At 44.2% G+C, this 26601-nt stretch overlaps 2 protein-coding genes across 8 annotated transcripts; one reads left to right on the forward strand and one right to left on the reverse strand.

The window, feature by feature from the left end:
• Positions 1 to 5992: 5992 nt before the first annotated feature.
• POLE3 (DNA polymerase epsilon 3, accessory subunit) lies at positions 5993 to 8591 on the reverse strand. Its single transcript, XM_036856229.1, has 4 exons — positions 8155 to 8591; positions 7969 to 8054; positions 7512 to 7630; positions 5993 to 7237 (listed from the first exon to the last, which is right to left on the reverse strand). Exons 1-4 carry the CDS (start codon positions 8218 to 8220, stop codon positions 7065 to 7067), a joined length of 444 nt encoding a protein of 147 aa, XP_036712124.1. The 5' UTR covers positions 8221 to 8591; the 3' UTR covers positions 5993 to 7064.
• On the forward strand, positions 8470 to 25437 carry C6H9orf43 (chromosome 6 C9orf43 homolog). Of its 7 annotated transcripts, none has more exons than XM_036856222.1 (14): positions 8470 to 8547; positions 11316 to 11515; positions 11619 to 11769; positions 15236 to 15293; positions 16906 to 16997; positions 18613 to 18676; positions 19434 to 19588; positions 20263 to 20413; positions 20795 to 20855; positions 21127 to 21185; positions 21416 to 21503; positions 23725 to 23804; positions 24486 to 24543; positions 24765 to 25437. In XM_036856222.1, exons 1-14 carry the CDS (start codon positions 8543 to 8545, stop codon positions 24974 to 24976), a joined length of 1434 nt encoding a protein of 477 aa, XP_036712117.1. In that variant the 5' UTR covers positions 8470 to 8542; the 3' UTR covers positions 24977 to 25437. The 7 variants fall into 7 exon arrangements, with proteins under 7 accessions (XP_036712117.1, XP_036712118.1, XP_036712123.1 ...); XM_036856223.1 differs by having other exon boundaries at positions 21416 to 21476; XM_036856225.1 differs by lacking the exon at positions 8470 to 8547 and adding an exon at positions 8615 to 9022.
• Positions 25438 to 26601: the final 1164 nt, after the last annotated feature.

Genomic DNA, 26601 nt, shown 5'->3' on the forward strand with positions numbered 1-26601 from the left:
GGGTGTTTTTTTTTTTAACTTTCGGGTTTTATTTATTTATTTATGGTTGTGTTGGATCTTCGTTTCTGTGAGAGGGCTTTCTCTAGTTGTGGCAAGTGGGGGCCACTCTTTTATCACAGCCTCTCTTGTTGCGGAGCACAGGCTCCAGAAGCGCAGGCTCAGTAATTGTGGCTCACGGGCCCAGTTGCTCCGCGGCATGTGGGATCTTCCCAGACCAGGACTCGAACCCGTGTCCCTTGCATTGGTAGGCAGATTCTCAACCACTGCGCCACCAGGGAAGCCCGCACTAGTTGTTTATTGAAAGAATAATTAGATGTCAAGGACATTAAAACAACACCATAGTGCCTAACACAATAACTAAGTCCATTTTTGCGGACTGAGCATTTTAAAGTTGTTGAGTTCAGCACCAGGCTGCCCTCCAAGTTTTCAGAGAAAATTTATTTCAGCGTAATTTCTCAGGGCTTACTTACTCTGTGCCATAGTTTGGGAGATGTGATGTGAAAGACATGGGCACTTTGGAAAGGCTCCAAGTCTGACAGGGGAATCAGCCCTGTCTATCTATTATGGGTACAATGAGAGATTTGACCAAAAGTCTGGGGGGGAAAGATGGGGCAGGAGGGATCTGGTGAGGCTTATGGGGCTTGGGTGAACTGGTAGCATCAGATGAGTGAAATAGGGGTCAGGATCAATACCCTAGCAAATTAACTCCTTTTTTTTCCCCCCTAAATATTTACTTATTTATTTATTTGGCTGTGCCGGGTCTTAGTTGCTGCACGCGGGATCTTTAGTTGCAGAATGCGGGATCTTTAGTTGCGGCATGCGGGATCTAGTTCCCTGACCACGGACTGAACCCGTGACCAGGGATCGAACCCATGACCAGGGATCGAACCCGGGCCCCCTGCATTGGGAGTGTGAGTCTTAACCGCTGGACCACCAGGGAAGTCCCAGGAAATGCTTTGTGAAAGTGAGAGGGGGGTTATTGAAAAGTCGACTTTGAACTGTGAAGGATGTCAGAGGGTTGTATTACACTTATTCTCAGATTTTATTTCTCAAAATCTGTACCCCAAGCCTGTTTTATACCTCTTTATATTCCAAGTCTAAGAGGCAGAGAGGCTTAATGCTGGGAAAATATGACACTGCTTAGTTCCCAGCTGCTAGAGTTCTGATCTGTGTTCCAATAAGGAAGGTGGTGGAAAGAAAGTAATGCTTTTTTGTGCATTAAAGAGTTAGGGACCGTACCATACATTTTACATTCACTTATCTAATTTTGATGACAACTATGTTACTATCCTCATTTTATAGATTGGGAAAACAATTGCCAGGAGATTAATTTGCCCCGTGCCACACTGGGATTTCTCTTCATTGCCTGCGAACCATATTCCTTCAACTCACAGAGGTAATTACTATTTATTTTTTCCCCCAGTTTAGATCCCCTGCCCAGCAGGTCTTTCATAACACCTCTCCCGGACTTCCCTGGTGGTCCAGTAGTTAAGACTCCATGCTTCCAATGCAGGGGACATGGGTTCAATCCCTGGGTGGGGAAGTTACGCATGCTGCATGGCATGGCCAAAAACAACAACAACAAAATACCTCTCCTATCTCTGAGTTTATTGATAACTAAAAATAATTAGTACCATTGGATACCTCCAAGATCCCAAACAGGGTGGAAAATTTAAGAATGTTGCTGTTTGGTGTAATCTATTTTTCCCATGTCACTCTTATTCTTGACTGAGAGACCTGTTCCCACTTCTCGCACCCCCCCCAAATATAATTTTGCCTTAATTTGTCACTCTTATCCATAAAAAGTATTGTGAATGCAAGGACATGAATCTTAAATATAACGCTGAGCAAAAGGAGTCAGACACAAGAGAACATATTGTATGATTTCGTTTATATGAAGTGCAAACCCAGGCAAAATTAACCTGTGCTGGAAGTCAGGATAGTGACTACTACTGGGGAGATAGGAAGTGACTGGGAGATCGAAGGTTCTTTTTAGGGTGCTGGTCATGTTGTTTATTGATCTCAGTGTGACTTTCATAGATATGTTTCATTAATTAATTAATTAAATTTTTTTCTTGGTTGCATCTGTGCCGCTTGTGGTATCTTAGTTCCCCAACCAGGGATTGAACCCGGGCCCTTGGCAGTGAAAGTGTGGAGTCCTCACCACTGGACCACCAGGGAATTCCTTCATAGATGTGTTTAGTTGTGAAAATTTACCAACCTCTACTCTTATTTGCACCTTTTAGTATGTATATTCTACTTACTAAATAAAAAGTAAAAAAAAACACCCCAAACTCCCACTTTATTGAGTGCCTCCCAGGTAGGTACATGGCACTGGGCTGAATGCTTGTGAAGAACATAAAAAGAACCAGATATTAGTGGTTGCCAGGGGCAAGGGGAGGGAAACATGGGGAATAACTGCTTGACTGGTATGAGGTTTTATTTTGGGGTGATGAACATGTTTTGGAACTAGATAGACGTGGTGGCTGTGAATGTGCTAAATGCCACTGAGTTGCTCATTTTAAAATGGTTAATTTTGGGCTTCCCCAGTGGTGCAGTGGTTAAGAATCTGCCTGCCAAAGCAGGGGACACGGGTTCGAGCCCTGGTCCGGGAATATCCCACATGCCGCGGAGCAACTAAGCCCATGCACCACAAGTACTGAGCCTGCGCTCTAGAGCCTACGAGCCACAACTACTGAGCCCGTGTGCCTAGAGCCCGTGCTCCGCAACAAGGGAAGCCACCGCAATGAGAAGCCCGCGCACCACAACGAATAGTAGCTCCCGCTCGCCACAACTAGAGAAAGACTGCACGCAGCAACGAAGACCCAATGCAGACAAAAATAAATAAATAACGTTATTAAAAAAAAAGGTTAATTTTATGTTCTGTGAATTTTATCTCAATCAAAAAAGAAAATTGGTTCACCAAATGCAATATGGGTTTTTTCTTAGCTTTGACAAATGTACCATGGTTATGTAAGATTAACATGAGGGCAAACTGGGTGACGGTTATACTCTTTGCTACTTTTCTGTAAATCTAAAATTGTTCAAAAATAAAGTTTACTTAAAAAAAAAAATAGAAGCAAGGCAGTGGGCCACTGGAACGGAATCCCAGCTTTTATAAATTAGTGGTAAGTCACTTCTCTCTGATGAGCCTCAATTTCCCATCTGTGAAAATAGGAGATTTTTTGTAATTTTGCATGGGTAAGGATGGTAATCCTCCCACCCTCCAAATCCAAATCAGAATCTCTAGGCATGAAGGGCTGTGGTTAAAAACAGGTGAGAAACATTACCTTGGCCTAGTAAGGAAACTTCAAAATCCGGATACCACTACAGGATTGAGAGAGGTGTGGTTGGGAAAAACTGACGGATGACCTCAAAGATTCTTCCCAGTCCTTGAATTCTTTTTTTTTTTTTTTAATAAATTTATTTATTTATTTATTTTTGGCTGCGTTGGGTCCTGCGTTGCTGCGCATGGGCTTTCTCTTGTTGCGCTGAGCAGGGGCTACTCTTCGTCGCGGTGCGCAGGCTTCTTGTTGCGGTGGCTTCTCTTGTCACGGAACCCAGGCTTTAGGTGCATGGGCTTCAGTAGTTGTGGCACTCAGGCTCAGTAGTTGTGGCTCTCGGGGTCTAGAGCTCAGGCTCAGTAGTTACGGCGCACGGGCTTAGTTGCTCCGCGGCATGTGGGATCTTCCCAGACCAGGGCTCGAACCCGCGTACCCTGCATTGGTAGACGGATTCTTAACCCCTGCGCCACCAGGGAAATCCCCAGTCCTTGAATTCTATAGTTTTAAGTTATAGTCCCCACTCGCAGGAAACATGATTTTTCTTAGGGAGTCAAAGTTTGGTAAGAACTAAGGTCGTGTGGAAGGAGAGTTCTTTGGGGGATTCATTCTTGACTGGAGCCTTCTGTTGGGGTAGAAGCATGTTACAGAAGGTCAGGTGAGCCCACCTTAAGCAGGCTTTGAGTAACAGGTCTAGGTATGGATTTGACTTAACAGAAAGCAGTGAGGGACTGCAACATAGCAATGTTCCAGGAAGATCCACTTGGCAAGCAGTACACAGAGGAAGCTAGGGGAAGCAGAGATGAGGCAGAAAACTGAGCTCAAAGGAAGCCACAGAAGTCCAGATGGGACTTGAGGGCTTGGCTGAGTGGTGCTCATGGGAATTAAGAAACGACACGTTAAAAAAAAAAAAAAAAAAAGAAACGACATATTTCTAGGGACTTCCCTAGTTGTCCAGTGGTTAAGACTCCACGCTTCCACTGAAGGGGCCTCAGGTTCGACTGAGATCCCACATACCGTGCAGCACGGCCAAAAAAAAAAAAAGGAAACAATATATTTCTAGATATATGCCCTTATGTTCATCGTGGCACAGCATTCTTTACAATAGCCAAGATGTGGAAACAACCTAAGTGCCCACCAATGAATGGATAATGAAGATGTGGTGTACATATACAATGGAATACTATTCAGCCATAAAAAAAAGATGAAATTCTGCCATTTGTGACAACATGAATGGACCTTGAGGTTATTAAGCTAAGTGAAATAAGTCCTGTGGAGAAACACAAATACCGTATGGTTTCACTCATATGTGGAACATAAAAAACTAAAACCCCAAATAAATGAACAAACCAAACCAAACCTACAGAGAACTGAGCAGGAGTTACCAGAGGGGGAGGGGCAAGGGGGAGGGAAAAATGGGTAAAGGGAATCAACAGTATGGTGATGAATGGACAATAAAGTTTTGGTGGGTAGCATGTTGTAGAGTACACAGAAGTAGAAACAGAATGTTGTACACACGAAACCTATGTTATAAATCAATATTACGTAAATTAAAAAATTTTAAATTATACAATTAGAAATGAATATATTAATATAGAATGAGCAAACTGAAGTTAAACTTGAACTATTTTGGTAATCCTTAAATAATATTCTTCTGCTCCAAAAGCAATCAGATACTTGATAACAGTGCCTATGATGTCTAGTAGAAGCCACAGAGATTAGTCTTTAATTTATCACACAGAGTACAAATGTTATGCTGTGTATGTATCCAGACTCTACATTCTCCTTAGGCTACTATTATGAAAGAAAACAGATTATCTTCGACAAGATTATAAAAATGATTTCTTTCCTATTCTGAAGCTGTTCTGTTAATTCAAAGGGAAATGAAAATATGTACGGAAGAGAAAAACAAAAATAAAAACAAGGCCTTGCTGTGTACATGCCACTGTGCTAAAAGTCTTCTGTTATCTTTCAAAATTCTCCTTTTAAGGTAGGTATTAATACTGCCAATTTAAAACTGAAGTTCAGTGTATTTAAAAAAAAATCATTTGCACAATAACCAACTATGAAGGACTCAGTGTATGCTGTCTTCCCAGAGACATAATACTGTGACATTGTAACTAACTTGTAGAAATAGCATCAATATAAATTTCAAGGGAGAAATAAGAAACAAATATATTGAATAGCTTTGTCTTTCATACAAATATAAATGTGAGAGACAGGAAAAAAAAAAAAGCGATGTTTCTGCTGTGGAGAAGGAAAAAGCCACTGGACCTAATGATCGTTGGGGTTGTGTATCTATCTGTGAAATATGATTTGAAACAGTTACGTAACCTAGAGGTAATACCGTGTCATAGCTGAAATCATGGAGATAACAGCAGTGTTCCTTCATAGGATTTAAGAGTTAATACTTGAAACCATTTAGAACAGTGCCAGGAACACAGCAGGGACTCAATAAATGTTTGGAGTTGTTGAGCATCTAGTATGTATGGGGTGCCCAGCAGAGCCATGGGAAGCTCTCACTGTGGTTGAAGAGCTGCAGCGCCCCTGCTTGTTAATGAGCAGCATCTGCTGGTCATCCAAGGTGACACAGGATCCCATATTTATAAGGGTCTGGCTCAGTCCACACCCCAAGAACTGTATAGAGCATGGTCAGTGGTCCTCCCCAAAAGCACACTTACAAACAAGAAGGATGAAAGAGGAGTCATCACTTTTAACAGGAATTTTTATTTATACAAAGCATTATAATTTTCTCAATATTCTTCATTCACTTATCAACAAACTTTCCACTGTATTCATTTAACAAATTAACAGTGTCACACTACATTTCACTACCTTTCAACCTCCAAGCACTCAATTTAGAGACGAACAAAGAAGTGCTCGAAGCACCAAATGGAAAGAGAAGAAAACTAGGAAGGGTCAACAGAGATACTTCAGAAGCAGTTAAAGGGGATGGGTTAGGGGAGGAATTAGATTCCTGAGCACCATCAGATTTCCCTTATGGTTCAGAAAGGTTTACAAAATCATTTTTAAAAGACATGAGATTAGAACTAGGGAATCTAAGACTAAACCATCTGTTTTACAAGAGTAAGACACTGGCATCCTTGCTTGACTAATTCTACTCTGTTGATTTAAAAGCGTTATGTGCCAAGAACATAGCCACCCAAGCAGGTAACATGCCTATAGGCAATACAGAAGGGGTCCAAGCCAAGTGGCTCTGTAGAAACCAAACTTCAATTAATGTTACTGTCAAGTGAGGAGACAATAGAACAGATTTCATTGTTCTCTCGAACCCTTATAGTAATTTCCTAAAGCTAAGCCATTCTGATCACCTGAAATAAGCTAGTACTACCAAATACTGTACAATCAAATAGGCTGACCATGATCAAACCCCAATTTTTCCTGAGCCTTGACTGCCTCTATGATCTGGAACACAGTCGGCAGCATGGAAGTTATTATTACTTTTTTTGGGGGGTGGGGAGGGAACTGGGGATCAACAACTGCCTAACTATACGTGTAAGTAAACAAGAGAGATCAAATTGACCAATTAAATTAGCTCTTCAGAATCTCTCTTGCCAAAAAGTCATAACCTTGAGACTGATTAAGCAAAACAGGATTCCGCTACTCAGATGCTCCGAGTCTGGGAAGCGCTGGTTTTCATGATAATTCAGTTTTTATTTCGATCTTCTGCCTAAGACTACTCTGTCCAGCACGAAAAAGCTTCACACAAACGTGTACGGCGTTTCAGAGTGGTACCTTCCGAGCTGCGTCTCTCCATCCTCTTCAGTTGTCCACTTCCTCCTCTTCATTCTGTTCTTCTTCCTCCAGCCTTTCCTCATCTTCATCGTTGTCCTCATCCCTGCCCTTGTCTTGCTCTTCCGAATCTGTTTTTTTGTCTTTGTCCTTCTTCTTTTGCTCTGAAGCTTCCTTCTTGCCTTTTTGCTCCCTCCTGTAAGCTGTAAGGATGAAGGGGAGGGAGTTAGGAGGCAAGGCTGAACCAGACTGCAGCAGCTAACTCCACTGCATAACTGGAAAAGCTGAGGCACAGAAGGAAAAATAACCCGCCCAGCACCACAAAACAGTTACGCGGTGGTGCCTGCCATCGGAGTCGCATCCAATACTTGCTTACCAGACTTAAAGGCACCCAAGCTGATAAAGACTCAGGGCCAGGTGAGCACAGGTCATACAGGATGAACATCTACTTGGATGAGAAAACGAAAGGGTAGTTACCTTCCAGAGCTTCTTTTAACGGGGTCACGAACCGCTGAAACTCCATCTCCTCCATGGCGGAGAGCACATCGCTGGCATTCAGTGTCTTGCGTTTCCCTTTCATCGCGAAGTTGTTGGCACTGAAAGAAGAAAGATTAAGGGCTGTCAGATGCCCTCTTGCCGCGTCCGGAGTGGGTGGGAAAAGGAGCACCAGAAGTGGCATGAGAAAGCCTGCATGCATGGATGTCTGTGACACGGTAAGTCCCTCCCTTACCGGTACCAAGTTACTGTTGCCTTATTTTGTTTCAGAGATTGCAAGCCCTGGACGAGGGCTCTGAACCTCCTCCACTGAGGTAGAACATAATTAACTGGGGTGTGCGGGCTCCAGGCCACGAACTCCGAACCGGGTGGGGGGGGGGTTGTCTCTTTACGCCTCCCTTATGCCCAGCTAAGCTCCGGCTAGCTCTGTCCGCCTCACCAGGATGTGGCGTACAGCACGAAGACGCTGGCGGCGCGGGAGATGGCGCTCCGGGCCTCCTTGGAGATGCTGACACCGTCCGGGAGCTGTGAGAAAAGCGAGGGTGAGCAAACCTACCGACCCAGGACCTGTTTTCCCCTGCCCGCTCGTCCGCCCCTGGCCCATTCGCCAGCCGGAGCTCCTCACCGCCTCCTTGATGATCCTGGTGATGACGGCATTGGGCAGGTTTAGGTCCTCGGGCCTCTCCGCCATTGCCGCGGCCGGGGCCCGGGCCTCGGACCTCCTCTTCAGGCAGCTACGGCGTCCGGACTTCCCGCGTCGCCACGGTCTGACCCAACGAGGCTTCCGTCGCGCCCCGCGTTGCCCACACAGTGTCCCACAGTTCCCCGCGCGCCATAACCTGCCTCCTCCTCCAGCCCCCCTTCCGCCTCCAGTGGCCGGTGCTTCCGAGCTTTCCACGCTGCCATGGTTTTGGCTCGAGGGGCTTCCGTCCGGCCTCACCGGCACCTGGCGTCCCTTCCCAGGCTCGTTTCCCTGCTTTACGCCACCACCATATCTGGAACTTGCTTAGCAAATGAAGTATGGCTCACTGGGCTTTCCGTCCCTTTCCCATAGTGCTCTGCGCCGCTGCCTGGCGACGTCGCCGCCTGGTGGCTAGCGTGGGAGACGGAGGCGTGGACTGAGCTGGCGGGGCGGGGCTCCTCCCGATGAGAGGCTGGGCGCATCGTTCGCTTCACCGCGCGTCGAAGAGTGGCGTTTTTCTGTGGGATTAGGCCGCTTGGCTTCTGCTTTGGTTTCGCGGAAGCGCGGCCGTCCGAGGCCGCATTCTCCCACTTCCCTTTTCCGGAACGAAGCGGGAAATCTTTTTTCAACTCTGCCGGCGCGAATGGCCACCTCTAATCTTTTTAGCCCTCTCGACTTTGTAGTAATGGTATTAAGAATAACTGTTACCTAAAATTTTTTTTAACGCAGACTACTTTGCCAGCACAGTGCTAGGGCTGGCGACATAGAGATGGGCATGACTAGACCTCGGGGCTCAATTCGGGCTGGTCAGGTAACAAAAGGGCAACACGCAGCCGGTTGTAAGAATAATGTAACATTATATTCGCATTCAAAAACAAACCCTCTTACAATTGTATTTGCTTTTTAGTTCATCGAATTGTTCATAGTGCATCTTTCCTAGTAAAAAAACATTTCCATGGTTTTGCAGTGGCTTTTTTTTAAAAATTTTTATTTATTTATTTTTGGCTGTTTTGGGTCTTCGTTTCTGTGCGAGGGCTCTCTCTAGTTGTGGCGAGCGGGGGCCACTCTTCATCGTGGTGCGCGGGCCTCTCACTCTCGCGGCCTCTCTTGTTGCGGAGCACAGGCTCCAGACGCGCAGGCTCAGTAGTTGTGGCTCACAGGCTTAGTTGCTCCGCGGCATTTGGGATCTTCCCAGACCAGGGCCCAAACCCGTGTCCCCTGCATTGGCGGGCAGATTCTCAACCACTGCGCCACCAGGGAACCCCGCTTTTTTAAAAAAAAAAAATTATTTTATTTTATTTATTTTTGGCTGCATTGGGTCTTAATTGCTGCGCGTGGGCTTTCTCTAGTTGTGGTTCTCTTGTTGCGGAGCACGAGTGTGGGCTCTAGTGTGGGCTTCAGTAGTTGTGGCTTATGGGCTCTAGAGCTCAGGCTCAGTAGTTGTGGCGCACAGGCTTAGTTGCTCTGCGGCATGTGAGATCTTCCATGACCAGGGCTCGAACCCTTGTCCCCTGTATTGGCAGGCAGATTCTTAACCACTGCACCACCAGGGAATGCAGTGGCTTTTTAAGTTCTACCATTTTCCTGTTACATTTGTAGCAATTGTCCTCACTCCCGCAAAGCAGAAATGCTTTTTTTTCTTGAAATCTGCTGTCTCAGGTCACCCTTAGTTTTCCTGTTTTTGACAGAGACATGAACACGGAGAAATATTTCCCTATTATAAAAAAAACAACAGCAAATGGGATGATAAATGGCAACTGAAACTGCTTCAGTTAGAGATTATAGGGTTTGGTGGGAGAACTGTCCACTTGGCTAGAATACACCTGGTTTAAAGATGTCAGGAAGTGCTCAGCTCCAGCCAGTTGCTATCTAGTTGGAATTGGGCCCCTGTGTTGTTAGATATTTTAATCTTTAAGAGGAGCCAGCAATCTGGACATTATGGACTATTTCCATCTTTGCGTAATGGCTCAAAGTGCAGGCCAAACAAAACAAATCATAGGCCAGGTTCAATCCCAGGCCAATAGTTTGCTATCTTTGATTTAAACTATAAGCTCTTTAGAACAGGGACTTATTTTGTTCTTTATTGTTCTCTATGCCCATAACAGTTCCCCTCACATATTTGGTAGTCAATAAATGTGTTGAGTAAAAGAAAAAAGAAATGGACACTGTCCTTAAAAAGTTATTAGGGATCAAGTGGTAGTGATTGCCTAAAACATTTCTAGAGAGAGAAAGATAACATTTATTGAGCACCTGTTTTATATCATACATAAAAGTACATTATCTTATTTAATGCTTCTATGATGCTACTTAGGGATTTCCCCTTCCCTACTTTATATGAGGAAACAGGCTGAGGGAGGTGAAGTAACTTGCCCAAGAGCATACAGCCAGTAAATGAAAAGCCAGTGGCTTCTGATGCGTCTGTGGGTCGACTGATTTGCTGTTTGAGCAAACCCATTCATTTCTGGTGGGTATTTTAGCCGCCTGTGTGAGAACTGGAGCATACTGAAAATTGAAGCATCTTTTCCAAAAGTTTGAGCCATCTAAAGTACTTTTGCGCCTCAGCCGTCGCTCAGTATCCACAGAGGATTGGTTCCAGGAGCCCCTGTGTATAACAAAATCTGAGGATACTCAAGTCCTATGTACATTAATTATAATTTGATAAGGCTTTTTGGAGATGGTGGCATCTTCTCCCTAATGATTAATGAAGGGGAAAAGGAAGGATGCTAATATTTATTTTGAACTATATGCCAGAACTTTTAATGTCCATTAATTAATTGTTGTGGTGACCCTGTGAAATAGACTTATCCTCATTTTGCAGCTGAGGAGACTGAAGCTCAGATTGGTTAAATATCAGGTCACTCAGTTATTAATTTAAATGGTCAGTTAGGAGACCTTCTGGAGTCAGTCTGAACCCAAACTCTTATCACTCTACTCCATGCTGAGATTATTTTATACTTGCTTGTTACCCAATTCCTAATTATCCCGTGACCACCATTTATCTATATGGTTCAATAGAAATATTTCATGCTTTGAGTGCAACTTAATATCTGGACTGCGTGGCTAATGTATAGTATTCCCTAATTATGTGGTGATTGTTTTTCCAGAGGGCTAGAAAGCTGCAAGATTGGCTTTTGTCCTAAAGCATTTGTAGCTATGGACTTGCCAGATAAAAGCCAGTGGGATGAAACTACCTGTGACCTGGCTGTTTGTCAGCACCCACAATGCTGGGCAACTCTCCGCCGAATCGAGAGGGGCCACCCTCGAATTCTGGATTCCTCCCGCAGATCTCCTCTGGATGCTGAAGGTGAATTAGCCAGCCCTGTCTCCTTCCTTACAAGATCCTTGAATTGTTTCTGTTTGGCTCCCTTTTGACATGTTACATGTTTTCCTCTGGTCTGGTCTTTCAGACAGACTCCCAGTGCTCACCATTGTAAACATGGCAGATTCCTGCTTCCAGGCCAAGAGACTTGCTTGTGGTCATTTATCAGGATTTACCTTCCCCAAGGCTCACTCTTTATTGTCTCAACGTTCAAAGTTTTACTCCAAATTTCAACGCAGGTAAATTATCATGGAATCTTCCTTAAAGGGCTTACGACCTCAAAATTCTGGGTTAACTTCCTTTGCCCATGTAGTAGACTTTGAGAAAGCTAGATTAAAAACAAAACATTAATGGGAATTCCCTGGTGGTCCAGTGGTTAGGACTCGGCGCTTTCACTGCTGTGGCCGGGGTTCAATCCCTGGTCGGGGAGGTAAGATTCCGCAAGCTGCATGGCGTGGCAAAAAAAAAACAAAAACAAAAAACAAAAAACCTCACTTAAAGGAGTGATGAATAGTCAGTGGGAAACAGAAAGAAAGTATTTTTTTTTTTTAAACTAATTGTTGAGAACACTAGTGCTTTTTTTTTTCTTTAAATGAAAGCTTCTTTCCTTATTTTTGGCTGTGTTGGGTCTTCTGTGCAAGGGCTTTCTCTAGTTGTGGCGAGCGGGGGCCACTCTTCATCGCGGTGCGCGGGCCTCTCACTGTCGCGGCCTCTCTTGTTGCGGAGCACAAGCTCCAGACGCACAGGCTCAGTAGTTGTGGCTCACGGGCCTAGTTGCTCCGTGGCATTTGGGATCTTCCCAGACCAGGGCTTGAACCCGTGTGCCCGGCCTTGGCAGGCAGATTCTCAACCACTGCGCCACCAGGGAAGCCCTTTTTTTTTTTTTTAATAGAAATTTATTTATTTATTTATTTTTGGTTGCATTGGGTCTTCGTTGCTATGTGCAGGCTTTTCTCTGGTTGCGGCGAGCGGGGGCTACTCTTCGTTGCGGTGCATGGGCTTCTCATTGCGGTAGCTTCTCTTGTTGCGGAGCACGGGCTCTAGGCATGCAGGGTTCAGTAATTGTGGCACACGGGCTCAGTAGTTGTGGCTCGTGGGCTCTAGAGTGCAGGCTCAGTAGTTGTGGCTCACGGACTTAGTTGCTCCACGGCATGTGGGATCTTCCCGGACCAGGGCTCGAACCTGTGTCCCCTGCATTGGCAGGCAGATTCTTAAGCACTGCGCCACCAGGGAAGTCCAAGAAAGTATTCTTATTTGTCTTGTAGGAGTTGGTTAAAAAGGGGGGGCGGTGTATTAGTGTTCTAGGGTTACCATAAAACATGTACTATAGACTGTGGGTTAAACAACAGAAATTTATTTTCTCACAGTTCTAGAGGCTAGAAATCCAAGATTAAGGTATTGGCAGAGTTGTTTTCTTCTGAGCCCTCTCTCCTTGGCTTGTAGGTGGCCATCTTCTCCCTTTGTCTTAACATTGTCTTCCTTCTGTGTGTCTGTGTCCTGATCTCTTCCTACAAGCACACCAGTCATATTGGGTTAGGGCCCACCTATATGACCTCATTTTACCTTAATTATCTCTTTAAAAACCCTGTCTCCAAATACAGTCAAATTCCTTTCTTTTAAACAAAGATTTAAAAAATATTTATTTATTTATTTATTTATTTTGGCTGCGCCGGGTCTTAGTTGTGGCACACGGGATCTTCATTGCAGCACACGGACTTGTTTAGTTGTGGCATGCGGACTCTTGGTTGCGCCATGCATGCAGGATCTAGTTCCCCGACCAGGGATTGAACCTGGGCCCCCTGCATTATGAGCTCGGAGTCTTACCCACTGGACCACAGGGAGGTCCCCAAATACAGTCAAATTCTGAGATACTGGGGGTTAGGACTTCAACATAAGAATTTTGGGGAACACAATTCAACTCATAACAGGGAGTATCTCATCAGCTTCTGTGGGTCTTGAGAAAACTGTGTCCATATACACTGTTTTTCTTATCTTTTATTTTTAAGTATGAAATTATTTGTAAGCTCTCGAAGGCAGAAGCAGTGGTTTCCTTTTGAATCTCCTATAGAGTCTAGGCACCCAGTTAGAGCTTGCTGATGTTGGAAGCTAAGGGACGCGTGTCTGTGGAAAACGTAGACTTAAAATTCAAAGGCCCTGTTGCCTGGAATCAAAACACTAATGAGGGCCCTTATAGTGGTTTCTTTTTCCTGTTTGATTTAAGCAGCCCTTGATGGTTTCTGTTAGGCTAAAAGGTAGTATAGGAGAGGGTAGGACTACTTGCTGGTTTTCTGAGACTTGAACGCTGAGAAAATGGTGGCTTCTTGCAGTCAGGGCCTGTCAAAGCAGACTATGACATCATTTGCTTAGTTGCTCATTGATTTCAGAAATATATCTTAGCGGGGCCACTTTGTTGTGCGCTGGGGATACGACGGTAAACAAGATACGGTCTTTACCTCTAAGGGACTTTCAGCCTAGTTGGGGAGACAAAGAACCATTCAGTGTGATGTGGGTGGTGAGAGAAGTGCCCCCTTGGCATGTGGAAGCACACAGGTAGGGCTCCTAGCCCAGGGCACTGTCTTCTGTACAGATGGTATCTGTGCCTAGACCTGAAAGCAGAGCAGCCTAGTAAAGTGGGGCTTATAAGTGGGTAATGCACGGGAAGAGAGTTCTAGACTATAGCACATGCAAAGGCCTGGAGGCAAGAGGAAATTGTTTACGTATCAGGAAAGTAGCTCATTGTGTCTAGAACAGAGAGCAGGAATGGTCAGAGATGAGGCTGGGGAGCTGGAGTAAAAAGTAGGGGCCTGTGTCTCGGAGGACTTGATAAATCAGGCCAAGGAGTTAGGTCTTTATCTTACACCTCTTCGCAATATTCATTCATTTATACATTTAACGTGTTTTTTAAAAAAATAAAATAGCAAATGATATGAAAATGTAAAGGGTTGATATTCTTTTTTTTTACTGTGGTAAATATACATAACATAAAATTTACCATTTTAACCATTTTTAAGTGTACAGTTCAGTAGCATCAAGTACACTCACAGTCTTGTGCAACCATCGCCACTATCCACTTCTAGAACTTTTTCATCATCTCAAACAGAAACTCTGTGCCCATTAAACAATAACTCCCTTTTCCCTCCTCCCTGTGGCCCCTGGTAATCTCTATTCAATTTTTTTGTCTCTATGCATTTGCCTATTCTAGGTACCTCATATAAATGGAGTCATACAATGTTTGTCCTTTTGTGTCTCGCTTATTTCATCTTGCATAATGTTTTCAGGCTTCATTCATGTTGTCACATTTTTCAGAATTTCATTCCTTTTTAAGGTTGAAAAATAGTCCATTGTATGTCCGTGCCTCATTTTGTTTATTTAGCATGTTTTTGAACATCTACATCAAAGTTGCTTAATAAATTTTTATTGATGGTGATGTAACTATCTGTAGTTGGAGAGAGAAGCACATAGGCTATGAATTCAGTTTGATGCAACAAATAGTTGTGAAGTGTTTGCAATGTGCAACGTCTGGAAGCTGTTCCAGGAAAAACAAACAAAACTTAAGGCGATGCTGAGACCCTACATTCATTTGGTAGGAATTAAGCCCAAGGGTTTCTGTAGATAAGTAGGAGGCTTTTCCTCATAGCACTAATTTTATCATTCCAGTAAGTCTTTTGTGACTCTGTTTCATGTTTGGAAACTCTCATTTTTTAGGCCTTGGAAGGATTTACCTGACAGAGACTTAATATGCCGTACTAACAGATCTCCCAAAGTAAGTCACAGATTACAAAAGGTACTTCCTCAGCATTTTCTCTTTACTAGTGGGAATAAAATATTTGCCTTTATTTAACATTCAGGATGACTATAATCTGAAGATCACTAATGAAGATGAAGATCACTAATATTGGGCCCTTACTATGTGCTAGGCTCTGTGCTAATGCCTTTACATGTTATACTGTTTCTAGAAATCCCAGACACAGTGGGATTGATTTGTGGCAGTTTGGCATAGGTGAGAATTTCCTACCTCTGTCCTGCATAGAGCATGTTCAGCTACTAAGTAAACACTGTCATCTCATAATACAGGGAAATTAGAATGCCAGAATGTCAGATCTAAAATAAGCCTCAAGATCGTCTACACTCATGACTTTCAGAGTTTTTTTAGCTATGACCTATGGTAAGAGATACACTTTACAACAAAATATCATGGAACAATCTTTACCCTAACTATGAGTGATAGACTCTGAAATTTTCTATCCTATTCTATTTCATTTTAGAACAGTGTAGGCTGTGATTCACAAAATTTGATTTCATGACCTATGAATAAATTGCAAATGCAGTTTGAAGAATATTGCTGTGGTCTATCTCATATATCTTACAGTTGAGGAAACTGAGGCCCAGATAGGAAGTGATTTGCTGAAGCACAGCTAGTTAGGAGAAGAGCTAAATTTTAAGAAGGACAAAACCCTTCTACTTGTCTACAATAGAGATTTACTATTTTTTGCAGTCCTACTGGATGCCTTATATTTTTTTCCATAAGATCCTTCACTTTTCATGTGGTGGAGAGTGTAAGGGACCAAGAGAGGGTACATGGGTTTGAAAAGATGAATGAACAAATCACTTACCTCTTTGACCTCTTCAGAATGAGAGGGTTAGATTCAATTAGTTTTAAGTTAATTGTCTGGGATAATACACGCGCATGGTTCTAAATTCAAAATGCATAAAGGGGTTTATGGTGCAAAAAAGGTCTTCTCTGTTCCCCCAAGCCAGTTAGTTCCTTTTCATGGGGACAACCTTATTTTTAATAGTTTTTCTTTTTCCCTGCCTGAATCCTGCCAGGGGTATAGACTAGATGATTTATAAGATTTCCTTATAAATCTAGGATCCTAAATAGTGAAATGTGAAAAAATTTATGACTTTAACTTTTATGTAGTTGCTTATAATTGCAGACAGGCTGTAAAAGTAGAAAACTTGCTTCTGCCTCTGTCGGTTCTCTCCCTGCTCCCAGACTGTGTTGTTTTATCTTCAGGGGATCTAAGTCTCTGGAGTGCAGTGGGCAGGATGAGTAGTGTTCCCTTAGGTAAGCCCCAAGGTATCCTCCTATGAGGTGGGGTTGGGAGTTGCTAAATGCTACCCTAATGTGGCAGGGAGGCAGGGGAGACTATACACTTACCAGTGCTCACTCTTGCAGAGTACCTTTACTGATACCTAGTTTCTCGGAGGAATAGTATGAAGATATTTTGGGGATGGGAAATGTTTTTTTCTTACCATCTTCTGAACCACCATACCTTTTGGTTAGCATGATGATTCAGTCCTTATCCTGGTACTGAATACCATTAGGAGTGGGTAACTTCAAGCCATACACAGGCTTTATATCTTTCTCTTAGCTATCAGTGCTAAATTTGAATGAGACACAACTTCCTTGTCCTCAAGATGTAGGAAATACGGATGTAATCTGGATCCCAGAGAAGCATACGAGGTGAGTATCATGTCGAGAACTTGGGAGTCTTCAACTCTTGTGTTCTACAAATGCCTATCGTCCTCTGCAGACCTTCTCTCTGTGACCTCGTTTTTTTTTTCTTTTTTTAAAATTAATTAATTAATTAATTTTTGGCTGTGTTGGGTCTTCGTTGCTGCGCGTGGGCTTTCTCTAGCTGCGGCGAGCAGGGGCTACTCTTCGTTGCGGTGCGTGGGCTTCTCACTGCAGTGGCTTCACTTGTTACGGAGCATGGGCTCTAGAGCACAGGCTCAGAAGTTGTGGCACACGGGCTTAGTTGCTCCACGGCATGTGGGATCTTTCCGGACCAGGGATCGAACCCGTGTCCCTTGCATTGGCAGGTGGATTCTTAACCACTGTGCCACCAGGGAAGTCCCCTGTGACCTTGCTTTTAGCTACCTCATTGCAAGAAGCAGGAGGTCAAGCAGAGCAGAAGGCTGTGGTCTCTTGTATTTGCCTCTTGCTACACTGGAATTCTTGTTAGTACACTTTGAGATTCATGCTTTGGGAGTTGTCTACGTAAAATTCTACCTGACAGTAAATAGCATACAAGATAGGGCCCAATGTATTTATGAGGTTTGATTAAGAAACAAATGCCTTCTGACTATCAATTTTTCTTATTAGCCATCAGCAACTAGTAAAGTTTTCAGTGAAGCCTGTGAATCTTTGGTCTCAACCCTAAGGACTAGCACACTGGTACAAAATGAATAGCATATATATAGCACTTGTATACAAAGCAAGTGTGACGAAGATCATTTGTCGAAGGTCCAAAGGCTTGCTAATATTGACAATCATTGGAAGAAATTGGTTTTCCTTTCGTGACTGCTGAGGCTTTCAGATTCTTTTTGAGTGACTGTTTAGAGATGATGAGACTTTATTTTCTTTAAAAAAATCCTGTGAATGCTTCTTTATATATGCATTTTGTGTGCGAATATATATGGTGTAAACAAAAAACCCCTAAGGATTTATTTCCTTTCATGTAAAAGAAGCCCAGAGTTGGGTGGGCCAGGGCTAGTATGTCAGCTCCATGAGGTAATCAGAAGCCAGAGCTCCTTCTAGCTTTTTGGGTCATCATCCTTAGCCCATGGCTTCCATCTTCTTAGGTGCTTTCTAGGGGCTTTCAAAGTCTAAGTTGACTGCTAGAGCTTCAGCCATCATATCTGTGTTCCAGGCAAGAAGGAGGAGGGAGATGACAGAGCAAAAAATATTTGAGCACCTCTGTGCTAAGCAGTGGAATTCAGTGGAGAACTAAATACTTTGTCCCTTCCTCCTGCAGTCTTATGGTGGTGGTGGGATTCAGACATTATAGACATCGCTGCACCTAAGTATATAATTACTAGTTTGGATGAATACTATGAAAGTAAGTAACTGGATTGTATGAGAGAACGGTGGGGAACCTAGTTCAGATGTGAGGGCGAGGTGGGGGTGGGGTTCTTGTTTTTAGCAGCCTCTGGGAAGCAGGCACCCCTGGCTTCCCAGCCAGCCGTCCTAGAGTACTGAATGGAGGATGGAAATCTTCATGGTCGTCATTCATACATATCCCTGATGTTTCTGTTTAAGATGTTTGGGAATAAGTTGTGGTTATTCTTATTTCAAGTCCAGCTGAGAAGCATATTATTCGCAGCCAGGATGGGGAGATGAAAAGAAAGAAATCTACAGGGGTAAGTGTGCTGTTTTGGCCAAACCTTCATGATATTACTCTGCAGAGTTTATTTTTGTTTTCCTTTCAGGTATCTTCCCCCTCCCCCCATTCTCTCTTTAAATGAACAAAATCTGCCAAAGAAAACCCCTCTTAAGGAAGGAATAATTACCAAACCATCTTCTACTCTGAGACTCTTTTCCCCTACCTCCTCCTTGTAGGAAGGTAAAAGAACACTTTGAAGAGATGTTAGGAGGAACTGTTGGGTATTCAGAGGGAATTTTTGGTTGATGAAAAGCTAATTTTCATTGTGATGGGAATAGAATGTCAACAGACTAGAAGTTATAATGGACCTGTGCTTCTAATTCTAATTCTGCCATTTATTGGATAAATGTAGCCTTGGGTAAGTCACAGAGCTGGCAGGTTGCTATGTCCAGGAGAATAGTGTCTTGGCCCATTTTGTTTGTTGCTGAATCCCCAGCCCTAGCCCTGTGCCTGGCACATAGTTGGCCAATAAGTATTTGTTCAGAACCTTTTGGGGAAAAAAATGACACAAAACAGCTAATCCCCATATTATCTGAATTCAACAGTAGGGTTGGAGAGCCAGATTAGGAAAAATGTGGTGGGTCTGGTAGTGTAGAGGAGGCGAGGATGCTGGAGTAGGTCTGGAAACAAGAGTTTCCCATGGCACCGTTGTACTGGGAGGCTGGAATGCTGATGGGACGAAGTGGCATTGAAAAGAGTGCTTCAGGGAGTTCTTTCCATCATTTCTCTTCCAGAAACACAAGTCATCTCGGGACCCACAAACACAGTTGGGACCTCCAGGGATGATTGTGCCTCCTTCCTCCCCAGTACACTTGTTTGAACAACTAAGTTCAGAATGCGTACCTTTATGGAACCAGTATGACATGTTACCTCAGGATCTACTGAAGGAGTAAGTAGCACGTAAGCCTGTGGGAGAGCCAGAGCATCTTCTTTTCTTCAGAAGCTGAGAAGGGTCTAAGCAGTGTGCTCTTTCTGAGGAGGGAGGGGAGAAAACTGCCACTCTACTTGGTCACTGAGTTCTTGGACTTATCAGTGTGCAGTGATGACAGTAATCACCCCCATTTATTAAGTACTTGCCATCTGCCAGGCCCTGTGCACACTGCATATCTTCTCTCCTTTAAACCTCCACTGGGAGGTAGACACGCTTTTCTTTCTGTAGATGAGTTACGGGTAAGTGGGAGGCAGAATGGATATGTGGTTTGGAGCGAGACAACCTTTGAATTTTGTATTGAAATTTACCGCCTTTGTGAATTTTGACTATTTAGTTAGCATCTTTAATCTTCATTTTCCTCATTTGCAAAATGAGGATAATAATACCTGTTCTTACGGTGTGGTAAGGATTCAGTGGTATAAAACACATGAGCCTGACGTATAGTAAACACTTAATCCATTCAGCTACAATTATCATACTTGCATCTCAAAGCCATTACTGAACGAGCACCTGTTGGTACAGGCCTTTGAAGGCCCAGAGTGGACATGTCTTCAAATGTGGAGCCTTTTCATCTCTTTCTCCTCAGCCAAGAAGAGCTGTTGCCGACTTTCTGCTGTCTCTGTTCCCTGCAGCCTCTTGCTGGATAAAGGGAAAACCGTACCTTATCTGGAGATGCAGACACAGCTGGCCATGATGAGAAAGAAACCTCCCCTGGAAAAGAGCCGACCTGACAGTGCCATTTCTGCTAAGATGTATTTATCTGTACACTGCCTCACCCCGCAAGTAAGAGCCAGGGAACCTCAGAGGAAGATGTCTGTATGCAAGTCCAAACTCATCTCTCCTCAAGGCTGGAGGAGTTAACGTTCTATTTCTTCTTTCTCTTCTATCCTTCCACTCTGGATCCAGGCCCCATAGAAGGGCTGGGCTGTATGTAGGTGAAAGCAAATGTACAGGGAGAGGTTTAAGGAGAGCAGCGTTCTCTATTTCTTCTGCATTTTGCTTCCCACACCTTTCCCCTCTCCAGAGCCCCTGGTACAATGCTGCACACATTGGCTTCTCAAAAAATGTTTGTTGACTAGATGGATGAATGCATTTGGGGATACATTTTGGGAAAGGGAAAGACCTACAGTAGAGCTGTTCTTCTTCTTTTTTTTTTTTCTCTAGAGACCAGCATTGAGATATCCTGAACATTTGAAGAAACTATATTATAACCTGACAACAGAAGGTAGGTTTTTCTGGTGCTGCTAGATCTCCAGGTACCATTCCCCGTCAGCCCACATTTCTGATACTTGATCTTGGTCCCATGTTTGTGGCCACAGTCTTATAGGGTCACATGTAGAACTCAGAAAACTGCAACTTCAAAAAGCACCCCCTCCCGGCTTGGTCCTGACCAGAGAGAGAGTGTCACCACTGGGTAGCAGAGCACAGCAAGCAGCCCCGCGGAAGGGTGGGAGCTGTCAGGGAGAAGAGGATTGAGCTGGCTCTCTGGTCACCAGGTTACAGGAAGCAGCAGCAGCAGCAGCAGGGGAAGGTGAAGACAGCTACTAGGAAACAGGTAGAGTGGCAGCGAGGGGACCCCTAGGACCTGCTGGGATTGGAGCAAGTGGGTGAAGCCTGGAGCAGGAAGGGATGTATGAGAGATGGGATTCTCCCTGTTGTCTGCTGGTTGTAGATACAAAGTTCCTGTATGGTTATAGATACTAACTTCCTTCCTTTAAACCCTTTTTGAAAAGGTTTCTTCACTTCCAAAAGTCCTAATTCAGTTCCCCCTCATGTGGGTTTCAGGAGGCTAAAAAGAAATCCAAGAGTGAACCAGGGAGCCACAACACCTCGCGTAAACGTTCAGGTGCCATGGTTTATGACCCACGCTGTGGTAAGGAGAATGTATGGGTTTGGGAGTGACAGAATCCCAGGACCTAGCTGAGGACAGGAAAAGCTGAACACGTTTGTCATTTGAGGACCTGCCTTTATCAGGCGCTCGGAGTTCCCCTCGGAATGCTTTGGTTTGGCTGGTCTACCATGTATCATCCTTCCATCAAATATTTACAAAGCAAGCGAGCTGGGCCAGATGTCTGCTTCACATGGGTATTTGAGAGATGACCATGAACATGAGTCAGAGTCACTTTCCGCTCAGGTTCTACTTTAGAAAAGGCGGCGGTTTGAGGATGAAGAGCTAGCCCAGGTTATTGAAGAGAAGAGCCCTGAGGGCTCATCGGCCAGTAAGGCAGGGAAGAGCCAGGGTCCCTCACCAGAGGGCCATGAGAGTTCTAAGGAAGCGGAGTCAGCCGCTTCTCAGCCATAGGTTAAAAGTCTCAGGAAGCTCACACTATCTAGCCCCATCCAGCAGTCAGGGGGCTAATTCTTGACAGGCGATCCTTTTCCTGTGGTGTTCATGCCAGAGATAAGAGATTCCCCTTTTTGGAGTTCTTATCATGTCTGAGCTGAAGGATATACTTGCCCTGGTCCCTCTGACGTTTCTCAGCTTGAGTGCAGAATGGGAGAAAGAATCCCCCTAAACCTTGGAAGATTCTTCTGCCCTAAATAGACTGGACATTGCTGTCTGTAATGTGAAAATAACTGTTTAATCATCAGAATTCACTCTGCAACCCTGGGGCACTGAGGGCTCGGGTAAGATGTTTCCTGAGAAGGATGCTGTTCTTTGTTTAGCTCCCATCCCACTGAGCTCTCTGATACCTAAAGTGTCTTCTAACCTGAAGATCTAAGAAGGCTCCTGACCTTCACATGGGAGGTAGACAGAACTGGGGCAGAGGTACTTGTCCAAGGTTAGCCCTGCATCCAGGGTGATCGCCAGTCCCCTGAGTTTCATTCTGGTGCCTTCTGTTCCTCTTCCTGATGCCTCCAATAGGAGCAGCTTTGCTTGGATGACTGGGGAGCCCTTTGAATTGTGTTCTTAGAGTGGTGGCTTGTCTTCCTTGAGCTGAGAAAGGCCTCATGCAAGAGATGATTTTTTGTTTCTTTTTTTAAAAAATTTTTTAGGCCGCGCTGTGTGGCATGCAGGATCTTAGTTCCCCAACCAGGGATTGAACCCGTGCCCCCTGCCCTAGGAGCATGGAGTCTTAACCACTGGACTGCCAGGGAAGTCCTGAGGTTATTTTTGCATTGGATCTTGAATATGTGTGAGAGTTTTCCCAGTATGGACGAGAATTCCTGGAAACAGGAATAGGCTGGGTAAAGGCATCTTGGAGGAGCATGGCTGCAGGGAGGAGCACTGAGCAGTCTGACGTGGCTGTGGGGTCAGGTATTTAAGGGAGAGAGGTAAATCAGGCCGAAGAGCCTGCTGAGATGTTTGATCTTCATCCTCAGTGGTGGTCAGTGATGCTCTACCTTCACGGTGCCCTGAAATCAATTGAGGAGCTTTTAAAACCCTAAAACCCAGGCTGCACCCCAGACCTGTCAAATCAGAGTTTCTGGTGTTAGTATCCAGGCCTCGGTGGTTTTTAGAATGCCCCAGTGCTTCCAGTGTGTGGCTAAGGTGAGGGCTAGTTCTGTTAGGCAGCCAACACACGTGCCGAGCAAGGGAGTTCCTTGATTAGCGTTCCCTTTTACCATCATACCTCTGGTGGCAGATTGGAAGATGTTCATTTAAAGAAAGGGAAACTGAGAAAGGAAAGAATAAGTGCATTTAGGGACTAGTTGGGGAAACATCTGATACAAGAGAATCATAGATCTAGAGTTTTTTGGGGAGGGAGGATGTTCATTTTCAGGAGCCAATATAGGTACGTAGGGATGGCACAGAAAGTAAGAGCAGTGTTCATAGACTGAACAGGTAGACTTAGGGGTTCTTTTGCTGCTATGATGTACAGGCACCTGCCCCTTAGGTTTCATGGAGGAATCCTGGATATTTTAATACAGACTTTATCTTAATCACTAATTCTGTAATAGGTGTGGTCACAGTCCCAGGTGAACAGAATCACACGTAGAACTCAGAGGGCTTAACTCCCTTTTACCTGCCTCTAAGGTTCTGTATTGTCCTGGATGGGGAGTCACCTGTAGACTAGAGATCAACTAGAAGTTCAACAATGGGATATGAAATACCAATAAGAAGAGAACTGCATTGATTTTGTGGTCACTAGGTCACAGAACTCTACCAGGTCGGGAAAGTGACAAAACACAGCAGCAGCAGATGAAGATAGACGGCCCCACTTTGAAACAGGTGAGAGTGTCTGAGTGCCATTCTGCTAGGGCTGTTTCAGTTGTCTGTCACTGTATAACACACCACCCCAAAGCAGAACCATAGTGGTTTGCTATTTCTCATGGTTCTGTGGGTTGACTGGACAGTTTTTCTGGTCTTGCTTAAGGTCACTCATGCAGCTGCATTCAGCTGGAGGCTGGGTTGGGGCTCTTGGCCAAATTGTCTTAGTTCTCTTCTATGAAGCCTCTCCATGTGGCTAGTTTGGGCTTCTTGACAGCATAGTAATCTCATGAAAGCACTTTCCTAGGGATGGGCCTGGAACTGGAACAGTATCACTTCTGCCACATTTTATTTATCAAAAAAATCACAAGTCTAGTCCAGATTCAAGAGGAGAGGAAATCAACTCCATCTCTTGATGGAAAGAACAGCATGTACATACAGGAATGCGAGGGATTGTTGGCAGCCACCTTTGGAGGCAGTCTACCCTTAGTTGACAGCTGGAAATGGGGGAAAACTGGGTTCTGCCTTCATCTGGTCAGCCTGGAGGTCAAAGAATGCGTGACACAAGCTTCTCTCTTCAATCTCAGGAGGTGGCATTTTGTCCTGTCTTAGATACTAATTTCTCCAAGAAAAGCATCTTTTAGAAAAGCCCTTTGTTTCCTAAAGTCCTGATTCAAGTTTCCTTACACGTATGAATTTCAGGATTCCACAGAGAGACCACAGATGGACTGCACTAAGAAAATCCTGGATTCCTTCCCCGGTAGGAAGAATAAGATACTGGGGTGGAGGAACCTTAGTAAGTGACTGAGGACAGGAAGAGCTGAACCTGTGCTGACCAGGATGGTTCACCTCCCTGGAGGGCAGAGCTGTCATCCCTCAGAAGGGTCCTAAAGATATTCCAGCCCTTCCTTTCTGTCTTGATTTTTCACAGTTAGTTGGGAGAAGGCTACAGGTGCAATTAATGGCTGGGTCTTTTTTTAGGTCCTGAATTTTCCACAATAGAATGCACTAACAAGGACATCAGGACTCAGATGGAGATTTTGCTGGAAGCCCAAGAGAGGACCCCAAACAGTACTTCTAGAACAGGCTGGAACCCTGAGCTCAAACTGCTGAGGATTCTTCAGGCCACTGATGAAGAGGACGAGGAGAACCAACCCTCTGGGGCACAGAGTGAAGAGTCTCTGGAGGCATAGGCGGAAGGCATCATGGGGCAGCCTTATTCCAGAGCAGCATGCTTGGATTCCTGAGGACAGTGACCTTGGACATAAGGGCAGGAAGGAGAGGGGACTTCTACTTCCTGGAGCCTCTACCGGGGTCTGACCTTAGGGATTCTGTTTTCTTCATTCACTTCTACTTGCTTCTAAAATAAGCGAGGGAGAAAAAGCCCCACCCCTTTCTAACTTAGACCTTTTCTCTTCCATTAGGTCCAGGATAATTTTAGTGATTAAATACAGCTGCTGCTTATCAAAAGACTCATTTCTCTGTTTCTGGGTCACTTTTATCTCCTCTCTGAAACTGAAAGGTTTCTAGTTACAGGAAGATGAATTTGGCCTGTGGGAACCCCTACTGTGTTGCTTTTCCTCCTATTCCCTGGAAATGGTTTATTTTGAGGATGGCATCTGCATCATTATCAAATAACATTCATTGTGCTGTGTGTTATGTGTAGTATTCTTTGTGTGGTAGAGGACTCATATTAACCTAAAAGAGACTAAGGATCCAGTTCCTAAGTTACTGAGTCTGCAGGAAAATTCCAGTGATGTTCATAAAGACGCAGAATTTCAGAGTCTCAGGGTTGCTTGTACTTGGTTTTTGGAAGGATTTCTAAAAATGTTTTTGTCCTTAAACTTTTTAGTACAGAAAAATTTCAAAATTACATAAAAGAGAATAATATAAGGAAACTCTCATGTACCCATACTGAAAGAGAATAATATAAGGAGACTCTCATGTACCCAGTATCTTAGATTTGGGTAATAAAAGCCTGGGCCCCATGCCCCATGAGTTGAGGTAAGGGCAGTTGGGGCCCCAGTATTCTCAGCAGCTCTGTACCCAAGGTAGAGCTTCCCTTCCACAATTAGGGGCTGGGTGGTAGAAGAGAGACTCCGCCTATGGGCTGTACTCACAGAACTTAGTCTCAGCGACAGGTAGCTAGGGGCAGGATGAGAAATGATGACATTCTGTTCCTCCTGGAAAGTAGCCCTCTGACTTGGAACTAGGGAGCGAGGGAGCCCTGCATCCTTGGGCGCAGCAGTCTGGAGTCGAGTTGTCCCAGTGAAGTGGGGGAAAAGGGCGGGGGAGTGGGCCTAGGGTCACATACCGTAGACTCTTGGAGTTCTTACCGAGGTTTTGTAGATTTTCTTGAACAAGCGTTTCTTCATTTGTTGTATGCACTTAGAGCCATTTCCAGAGACTTAAATAAATTAAAATAATTTTCATTAGTTTCACTGGAGAGCTGTTTGTGGAGCTCCTTGCACTGTGAGGCAAGAAGTGGAATTCTGGACTGGGCCTGTGAACTTTTTGTAAAGAGGAACTTACCCCTCATCAATTAATTTGGTTACCCTAAGTACAGTTTGTACAAGAAAGGCAGATTAAATGTTCTACCCTTTTTTAACATTGTCTCAAAACAGACCAAATTAGAAAGCTAAAACTGCTGCCTGTCCATTCTTCATCTTTCCCAAGCCAAATCAAAATTATATGACATCATTTGTGTTACTAGACTGAACTATATTTAGCTGAATCTTCATGGTGAGAGGAATCCAAGAGGCTTATATAGGCTGTTTTTCTGAAAATAATTATTTCTCAAATGTACATTACATTGCAG

Source organism: Balaenoptera musculus, chromosome 6, assembly GCF_009873245.2.
Source record: "Balaenoptera musculus isolate JJ_BM4_2016_0621 chromosome 6, mBalMus1.pri.v3, whole genome shotgun sequence".
Lineage (NCBI taxonomy): Eukaryota > Metazoa > Chordata > Mammalia > Artiodactyla > Balaenopteridae > Balaenoptera > Balaenoptera musculus.